The sequence below is a fragment of the Notothenia coriiceps genome, unplaced genomic scaffold (assembly GCF_000735185.1).
Source record: "Notothenia coriiceps isolate Sejong01 unplaced genomic scaffold, NC01 NC01_scaffold00037246, whole genome shotgun sequence".
Lineage (NCBI taxonomy): Eukaryota > Metazoa > Chordata > Actinopteri > Perciformes > Nototheniidae > Notothenia > Notothenia coriiceps.
The window spans coordinates 18,866,328-18,876,337 of record NW_011369947.1 but is presented as its reverse complement, the minus strand read 5'-3'; the positions used below and the strand labels follow the sequence as shown (position 1 = coordinate 18,876,337).

The 10,010-nt window shown below is 42.3% G+C and overlaps 1 protein-coding gene across 1 annotated transcript in view; it reads left to right on the top strand.

Annotated features, from left to right (window-relative positions):
* Positions 1 to 10,010, top strand: part of pdha1a (pyruvate dehydrogenase E1 subunit alpha 1a) — a 19,061-nt gene that overhangs the window by 6,757 nt on the left and 2,294 nt on the right. The window contains exons 4-10 of the mRNA XM_010795082.1: positions 3,236 to 3,362; positions 3,507 to 3,598; positions 3,746 to 3,838; positions 3,932 to 4,087; positions 4,661 to 4,732; positions 4,821 to 4,888; positions 5,349 to 5,457. Of these exons, the coding sequence (XP_010793384.1) occupies positions 3,236 to 3,362; positions 3,507 to 3,598; positions 3,746 to 3,838; positions 3,932 to 4,087; positions 4,661 to 4,732; positions 4,821 to 4,888; positions 5,349 to 5,457 (717 nt within the window). The remainder of the gene's footprint in view (positions 1 to 3,235; positions 3,363 to 3,506; positions 3,599 to 3,745; positions 3,839 to 3,931; positions 4,088 to 4,660; positions 4,733 to 4,820; positions 4,889 to 5,348; positions 5,458 to 10,010) is intronic.

Below are 10,010 nucleotides of genomic sequence, written 5' to 3'. Positions count from 1 at the left end.
TTCTTGTGTTTTATTTATTCCCACATTTATTTATTTCAGTTTTTTCTTACATTAATGTATTCTTTAATTTGGTTATTCCTCTATTTATTCTGTATTTATGCATTTATTTATTTTTTACTTATGTCATATTCGGTCCTCCGTGCTCGTTGTGGGCTTAACCCTCCTGTTGTCTTTGGGTCAAATCTGACCGATTTACTACTTTCATCAATCATAACTTTTTTGTTTTACATTATTGCATTAAGGCTTTATGATATCCTTCACATTAGACATTTGAAATATAAAATTGCTGATCCCCACTTTCATTGAATTGTGGATGATTTAGTCAACTTTGTAACACCCATGGTGTTTGTTCCCGGTCAAAAATGACCGGCATAAAGAAATTGAATTAGTAACCATCCGGATCAGATAACACACACACNGGAGGAACAAGATTTCGAAATGCTCCTCATACGTAGCAGGAGCATCTTTTCTTTAATCGCTCTAGGATGACACGGTGTTGCGTGTTGGAACGGTTCGTGTGTATTCTAAGGTGAAGATGAGTGTGTTTGAAGGTGTGGTCTCAGTTTAGATGGTGGGAGCAAGATTCAAAATTTCACGGTTTCAAAAAGTGGGTTTCCAATTGGTCTTTATTATTAGTACGATATCTAAATGTTCACCAGACCTTTCAAGAAACACTTCATTATTTTGGTCTGAATTTTGTTCGTAACCCCCCCACATGTTCTTCACAGAGAGAGACTCAAATCAGGAAATAATCAAGACTTTGGAAGCCCTGACAAACAGACCAAAAGATATATTGAGACTTTTCGCGCAAAAAAAGTCAGATTATTTTTTGCAAAAGCCTTAAATTTAGATCTTCAGAAAAAGGTTCGGAAATTTAATGAGAAAAGGTTGTGATCTTTTCCAAGAAATGCCATAATTCTTGAGTTTTTCGGAAAAAAGTCAGATATTTTCTGAAGAAGAATCACAATGTTGGATAGTTTCGCAAAAAAGTCAGAAATGTATGAAATGTTCCAAATAAACATTTTAATAGAGATTTCCAAAAAAGAAGTTTTCCGCAAAAAGTGTAATATTTTTTGCGTAAATGTTGAGAAACCAGTTCGGCCTCGTTTTATAATGTTACCAGGAACCTTGTCAAAGCACTTCATGTATTTTGGGTTGACGCTTGGTTTGAAAGCGGCGCGGCCCCACATGTGTCTTCACGGGAGAGAGACGTCAGAATCAGGAAATATAAACCCCCTTGAGAGAACAGACCAAAGGAGCGCGAATCAATCACCTGTTGGTGTTTGTCTCCGGTTCTTTTGAAGGTCACGCAGTCCGACCACGCTGTTTTGAAGGGTTACGGATGGAAAACAGTTTCCCATTAGACCACGCAGCAGGTGACCAACAATAACAGTCATTAGCCCAGAGATGTGGCGATATAAAAAAAAGTGTTTCTGAGAAAAGAAAGAGAGATCATTATGAGGTTGTATCCTAGGAAGGTTTTCCAAAGGACTGCTGGACAAAGACGATGTTCTCTCTTCAGTGCTGCTTAATACCTGAAACCTGCAGATATCAGACCGCTCCATTCAGGAGCAGCTGGCTCATCACACCAGGGGAGTCTCTTCAGTCATCAACATGTGGTCCCCTCTCTTCATCGTCTCTCTACGTCACATGTGTCCCCTCCTTCATGTATCTTAATCAACGATGTGTCCCTCTTCTCCATGTCTCTTCTACATCACATGTGTCCCTTATCTTCTTCATGTCTGCTTGCTACGTCACGCGCATGTGTCCGGCCTTGCTGTCTCCATGTACTCTTCTACATCAACATGTGTCCCCTCTTGCTTCATGTCTCCTTCTACGTCACCCAGTGTCCCTCGTCTTTCATGTCTCCTTCTACGTCACCATGTGTCCCCTCGTCTTCATGGGGGGTTCTCTTCTACGTCACCATGTGTCCCCTCGTCTTCATGTCTCTTCTAACGTCACCATGTGTCCCCTCTTCGTTCATGTCTCCTTACATCAACATTGCCCCCTCTTCGTTCATGTCTCTTCTACATCAACATGTGCCCGCCTCTTCTTCTGTCGTCTTCTACATTCAACTGTGTCCCCTCTTCTAGCGTCACCATGTGTCCCCTGTTCTCCATGTCTCTTCTACATCAACATGTGCCCCTGTTCTTCATGGTCTCTTCTACATCAAGCAATGTGTCCCCTCTTCTTCCATGTCTCTTCTACATCAAACATGTGTCCCTCTTCTCCAGTCTCTTCTTACATCAACATGTGTCCCCTCTTCTTCATGTCTCTTTACATCAACATGGTGTCCCCTGCTTCCTTCATGTCCTTCTTCATACATCAACATGTGTCCCCTCTTCTTCATGTCTCTTCTACATCAACATGTGTCCCCCTTCTTCATGTCCTCTTCTACAGTCAACATGTGTCGCTCCTTCTTCATTGTCTCTTCTACATCAACATGTGTCCCCTCTTCTTCATGTCTCTTCAACATCAACATTGTGTCCCCTCTTCGTCATGTCTGCTTCTACATTTCAACATGTGTCCCCTCTTCTCCATGTCATCTTCTACATTCAACATGTGTCCCCTTCTTCTTCATCTCTCTTCATACATCAACATGTGTCCCCTACTTCTTGATCAATAGTGTAGCGGTGTGTTTCTACCAAGTACAGTTTTAGGGAAAAACAAAAGTTAGGGGGGGCAGCTGGGGGGCAAGGCGTCTACCAGTGCCCCCCTGGTAGGATCCGCCCCTGCCGCTGTGCGGACAAACTCCTTAAATAAACTATTAAGAAGGCAAATCTGAGATTTGCAAGGCCGGCCTGGCTGGTGAGGAGAGTTATTGCCACTCAGGCGCACAGTTCGTACGTGCTTCTTGGCCGTCAGCTGAAGTCTTTGCGGTGTGTTCCAGTTCGACCGTTTGGGCCAAGGCGCAGGAGACGGAACAGTCGGGTCCGTCTGTGTGAGTTCTTTGGGGTCAGCTTGGTGTGTCCGGGCCTTAAAGTAACAGACTGAGAATCAGCACTTTTGAAACAGGGCTGAAACAGAGGGGATTATGGGTAATGCTGCAATGATCTGTTTGGTGTTTGGAGCCAAACACTTCAGAGACATGTTTGGTATTTATCTGAGACCTATAATATATGGATGAAAAACAGTATAATAGGGGAACTTTAAACTGTAAAATAAGTTTTTAAAACCTATTTAAGATAACACATATACCATCATACATCATGTCAAGCTGTTTTTCTTTTTATAGGAGGCCTGTGCAGTTGGTATTGAAGCAGGAATCAATTTGTCAGACCATCTGATCACTGCGTACCGCGCTCACGGCTACACTTACACCAGAGGAGGGACTGTGAAGCAGATCATGTCCGAGCTCACCGGTGAGGCTGCAAATCTGACTCACTGAGACGTCATTAGTCATTTTTTGGTTATTTTGTGAATGATTTTTAGATGCACACATAGTTCTTGTTTTTCACTCACTTCTACTTTTATATCCTTAAATATTTTTGTTTTTCAATTTCCAGGCAGAAAAGGAGGTATTGCAAAGGGCAAAGGAGGCTCCATGCACATGTACACTAAAAACTTCTATGGAGGAAATGGAATCGTCGGAGCTCAGGTATATCACAGAAGTCTTTTTCAGTGAATCGATTATTGTTTATTTTTGTCACATTCTCTCGAGCTTGAGTCAGCGACTAGCATGCTGTATGTTGGAACATACCCACCAAGTGCTTTAGACATTAGTAAAGTATATTTATCTCCTCAGGTTCCTCTCGGTGCTGGTGTGGCTCTGGCCTGCCAGTATCTGGAGAACAACCAAGTGTCCGTCAGTCTTTATGGTGACGGTGCTGCCAACCAGGTATGGTACAGGAATCAGTGCGGTGTTAATCAATGAGAATAATCCTGTCCTGTTGGTGAACATCTTAACATAAATGATTTGTGTGTTTCACAGGGTCAGATTTTTGAAACTTACAACATGGCAGCACTTTGGAAGCTGCCCGCCATCTTCATCTGTGAGAACAACAGGTATGGCATGGGGACGTCAGTGGAGCGCTCTGCTGCCAGCACAGACTACTACAAGAGAGGAGACTACATTCCCGGTCTCAGGGTACTCTTCTTACTCACTTTTTAAAAACCTTTATGTCTATATTTCGAATAACAGCTATGTGGTCGAATTTTACTTGAAAATACGTGGCAGATTCAATCTGGATTAAGATCACGATGATCTCGGCAATTATTCAAATTACTTGTGGTTCCCAGGTCATACTAGTCCACTCCGAATAGGGCTTTACTTTACCAATTTGAACAAGGTACAGTAGGTGTGGTGAGAGCAGTTGTACGCCAAGTGACTGAATTTAATTTGATGCATACTTAGTACAAATTCAAACAGCTGTCTTAAATGCAGTACCTTGTAATAATAATAGGAATACATGGGATTTTGATAGCGCTTTTCCTAATGCTCAAATACGCTTTATGTCAAATCACACACAGCAGCCTGAAAAAATGATATTGTTAACCTAGCAATGCCATGATGTGACACTAGTCAAAACAAATGAGCGTTTCTTTAATGAGCGTTATCTTTTTCCGGTCAAAATTAAAAAAAACATACATTTCTATATGCATTACCTGAAAGCGGCAAATCTTGATTCAATGACATTTGGGGTATTGTATTTGTGTCCAGGTGGATGGGATGGATGTTCTCTGTGTTCGGGAAGCCACCAAATTTGCAGCGGATCACTGCAGAGCTGGGAAGGTGAGTTTAAACACTATGAATTATAACAAGAAGGAAAATGAGTTTGCTTGTTTCTCATCAAAGTTATATTTCTCCTACCTTTCATCAGGGTCCCGTTCTCATGGAGCTTCAGACCTACCGCTACCACGGACACAGTATGAGCGATCCTGGTGTCAGGTAAAAGATTGCAGTACAATTAGTTTGAACTGATTATTACACGTTTATTGTTTTTGAAGCACTTATTTATTATTAATCATCTCACCACCAATGTTACCCTCCATGTGCCGCTCCCCTTGCTTCTGCCACAGTAGTCTTCATATCCCCTCCTTCCAGCCGTAGTGCCCCCACCTCAGCGTAGGGATGAACTTAACACATTTTGATACGAGAAACTGGCTCTAATAATACAGGAGGGATTTCTCAAAGCTCTGAGAAATGTAAACACACCACAAACTATTGCAAAGTGAATTCAATGTTGTTCTACTTGCTAAAATGGTCACAAATCCCTTCATCTGTATTTAGGGGATTGTTATGTTGTTGTTTTTTTACAATGACCCCAAACTAATTTGATTTGGCGTCTGGTTTAAGAAAGACTTAAGGCTGAATTAGTGCATCCCTGCCCTGATCTCTCCCCTCTCAGCTACCGCACACGTGAGGAGATCCAGGAGGTCCGCGGGAAGAGTGACCCCATCTCCCTGCTGAAGGACCGCATGCTCAGCAACAACATGGCCAGCATCGAGGAGCTCAAGGTACAAAACATGTTCCGTTTGTAAAATTAAAGAAATGCTAACACAACTAGTTGTCCACTGATTTTTAAACTTCCACCATTTGTTTCAACAACATCGTCAATCTTGTTTCTAATGTTTTGAAAAAGGATCAAGAAGAAAAGGGAGAGAAGCATATTTTGCTGTGACCTTGACTCCCTAAAAGTCTGGAATACGTGTTTGTTTTGGGGTTTGAAACTAGAGATAAATAAGTCAAACTTTCTGAGGTGTTATGAATGCACCTATATCCTAACAAGATATACCTGCAATACATCCACATGTCATCTAGATCAGTGGTTCTCAACTGGTCAGGCCTCGGGACCCACTTTTTCCTTAGTCAATAGATCGCGACCCGAAATTTTGAACCACTCAAATCTATTCAACAAAACATAATTCATTTTTATCTGAAGTTGTACCCGTGGATGTATAAAGAATAGTTCTACCGTAAAGTTATTCTCCGTGGGGACTTCCGGCAACAATCTTGATTCTGATTGGCCAGAAGACTCGAAAAAACATCAGCAAAGATGTTTTATCGAGAAGATGATCACTACGTGACAGAAGTTTTCAAAACCGTTTATGGTCTCCGGTACTTCCAGTCCAACGCCTACTGCACAGCGTTGGAAAATCGGGCCTTCAAAATAAAAGTTTGACTTTTTTTCTTCACTCACAGATCTGCGACCCACTCGAAACGGGTCCACGACCCACTTTTGGGTCGCGACCCACCAGTTGAGAACCACTGATCTAGTTAACACAAGCAATTCAGCATAACACAAGATAATTCAGCAAATATCTTCAGATTTAGTGTCAGTTTTATAATCACAATACTATGCCTGTTTAGCTGTTTGAATACACTGGCTGCTGTGATAAGAGATAATAAAGTGTGTTTGACTGCATTTTGCTTTTAAATATAACATGTGAGATATTGTTTAAGAGATTTCACACAAAGCTGCCGTGCATTGTTTCCACACTAGAGAGGGCTTACTGGTGTTACTGGTTTTAGCTTCTGTCTCATTACTTTGTTATCTCAGCTGAAGTAATCGCAACACAAATTCTTTAGAAGACAATCTGACCTCAAACACAGAGGACTAGAAAACATAGTTTGAGAGTTACTTTGAGTTCAGGAATATAAGAAACTGGCAAAAATACAAGACTTATTTTATTCGGACCAGAATTTGTTGCCTATTTACTGTATATATTCTCATACGGCGTTCATTGCTTATGTACAAATTTTTACATGACAAATATTTTAGTTACCGTAATTTTCGGACTATAAGCCGCGCCTTTTTTCCCATTTTTCGACCCTGCGGCTTATATAACGGTGCGGCTAATCTATGGATTTTTACAGCTAACGGCCACTAGGGGACCTCCTAAATCTATGGATTTTACAGGTCACAGTCCACCACCTTTAACTCTATGGGCTCTATGGCCGGTCCGCGGACCCCCACCTTTAAGCGGCGGGTTCCAGCAGGAAAAGCTGGAGGCCGGAAAAGAGTGAGACAGGTAGCGCGCAAAAGTAAAAGTGGAACCGAGAGTGTACGAGAGACAGAACGAGAGCAAGACAGACAGACATTACGAGAGCGAGACAGTTTGTCCCCGTACCACTGGTTGAAAACCACTGCTGTAGATCACTGCCGGTACGTGCGCTGGGAGCGCACCGTTTAAGTTTGAAAGTTGAAAAGTTTGTGTGTCTGAAACGCTATGTGATACAGTACAGTTTACACAGCACAGTACATGTTCTGTAGCTACTATTGCACTAAATGGTAACACTTGAATACGTTATGCAAATATGCAACTTGTTTGTTGAAATGTTAATAAATGGGAGCTTCCTCAAACAGCCATCTCTTTCCCGACAATCCCCTCTGTGCACGAACCCTTACATATGGTAATTAAACATTAAAACACCTGCGGCTTATAGTCCAGTGCGGCTTATATATGTACACATCATTCAATTTAGCTGCTGCGGCTTATATTCAGGTGCGCCTTATAGTCCGAAAATTACGGTAATACACCTTAACGTCGGGGCGGGAGAGAGTCCTAAAAATTAGGATTGAAAGATTAGGTAGTAGAAAGTCGGTGTCTAGTAAGACTCGGACGACCGAAGATTACCAAGCCCGGCTGTAACTGTTATTTGTAGTACTTGTACTCGCTTCCATATGACTATAAGTTATAAAGTAATTTTTGCAATAATTTTGCACGGATGTTGAGTGCCATTAGAGTTAGGTTGTTATAAACAGTATGAAAATATTACCGTCCGAAGGCCCGGCCACAAGGCACCAGCTAGTCGAGGGTGTTCCGCGGGGCGGGGATGCCGCCACTCCGGCCTAGGACTACTGACCGTACTGCCACCAATAAAAAGGGGTATTCGCTTTGTTGCAGGGACGGTATTATAATAGGGCCGCCCGAATAAAATGCTTCCGCACCGCGGTGTAAGAGGTTGTTCTGGATGTGCCTGCCGCCTACTGAGGGTTAATAATTCACAATTGTACACTGGAAAGATACTGTACGCCGTAATGCCTTTGTCGAACGAAAAAATAAACGGTAAAAGTTTTCTATGAAAAAAGAACTCGATACCATAACTATTTCATTGTAACTGTACGTTAGGCGGATTCCTTCTTTATCCGGAAGGCGGAATCGGTCGAACGAATAGGGACAAAAGCACAATTTGTACAAAACGTACTTTGACCGCGGTCTGAGAGTCGAAACAGCTCGAAAAATGTTGTTGATTGAACTACGCCGGAGAGGGCTTAAGTTGTTGTCGGAGAAAGGGGCAGGGACCTGAAAGAGGCAAAGAGAGAGGTCGTCGATTTAGCAATTCTGACCCAATCGGCAAATTGACGACCTCACCTGAAGTATCCACTTGTAACATGACACTGTTCCGGCTGAAAATGTCAAGTCACGTGCATTTTGTCCCGCTGGAGTCGGTACTGTAAGGCGCACCCCGACCCCCGCGCGAACGTTTCCGTTATGCCCCGCCCTCTGATGTCTAAGGTCTTGCATCCCGTGTGACCTCGCTCATCAGTTAAACACCGTTGGAATGCGATCAAATAAACTACCCGAAAATACAACACATCAGCCGCCGCAATCTATTTCGCTCGACCAAGATACGGATTCCAAGCGTCTCCCCGAGCACACGTTAATCGCCGGTCACGTCCGCTGGAAGGAGCATTTCTCGGGAGCCAGTGTGTTACGCCTGCCTTCTAGTAGAGCTCAAATCACCACGACCTTACGATCGTTATTTAGGAAGGTCTGGCGCCTGTGTAACATTCTTTTAATCGGATTGACATTCAATTCCTTAGTAAGGCCTTATAGCATGTAGACAGAACCGCTGACATTGTGTTATTTGTACATATTTGTAATCTATTGTATCGGCAATTGGCTACATAACTGTGTTGTCAAGATCGGAAACGCTCACAATGACTGGACTACGGACAAAAATCCAATGATACTTAATTACCCACCTGACTGCGAAAAATTGTATGTCCTAACGTTTCGAGTAAGTCCATCCTTTTTCCACTGTTACTAGGCTCCCGCGGGCGGCCGAGGGGGTGGGGTGCCTTATAGCCAAAATTTTAAACTCCTTAATGTCTCCGCTAAACGTCTTGTTGATTTCGGTCGGTCACAATTATTATTGTCTTTGCGGTTCTCAGTGTAGATCATCTTTATATATTTTCGGTAAATAAAATTTAACGACATCGTCAAGCTCAAATATTAAGAACCGTCGTGTCTTAATTTTCTGTATATAATACACTTTTACATAAAGCTCGACTGAGAACACGGTTCCGAATCAGGCAAAGAGAGAAATATCGGGTACGCCCCATTCATTGATTCAAGTATTGAGTTGTTCCATGTATATGACCCGGTGTATAAACCTCCATTATGCACATGAAATAAATTCATAAAGTTACAAAACGGATGAAACAAGAAGATGAAGGTGATGTCAGTCTCCATGTACCAACGAATGAAGATGAGCGGCGATGTACGATAAATTATGGAAATCAATGGAAATGTCTACACCATCCTACACCACTTATATTAGTTCACATAATTTAGACTCTGAAATCAGAGGTGGACCTCCAACCTTTAGGTGTTCTGGGGATGGGACGCTCATATGTTCTCAGTAAGTTGATCGGACCCCAGTGGATGGTCGAACCTCTTTGTGAAAGTGCTAGTCTCAGTAATATTTTTTCGAGCTAGTGATAGCATAATAAGACTTCTACCATCGGTTAGACGTGTTACTCGATGAAATGACAGGATCGAAAGTGCATAGAACTACTATTATGAAAAGATGAAAATGAACTCGTTGTAAAAACTTACGTCCTGAAAATGAACATTGTCTCGATAAGGCTGTGAAGACATGACAAGATGAAAATGAGTCTCAGTTCTAGACCTTCAATGAAGAGGAAAATGAGTTCATGTTCTGACTCTGCAGCATGAAGATGAGTCATGTTTCCTAGACCACACGGAACGATGAAAATGAGTCTCATGTTTAGCATCATGAAGATCGAAAATGAGTTCATGTCTGGGACATCATGAAGATG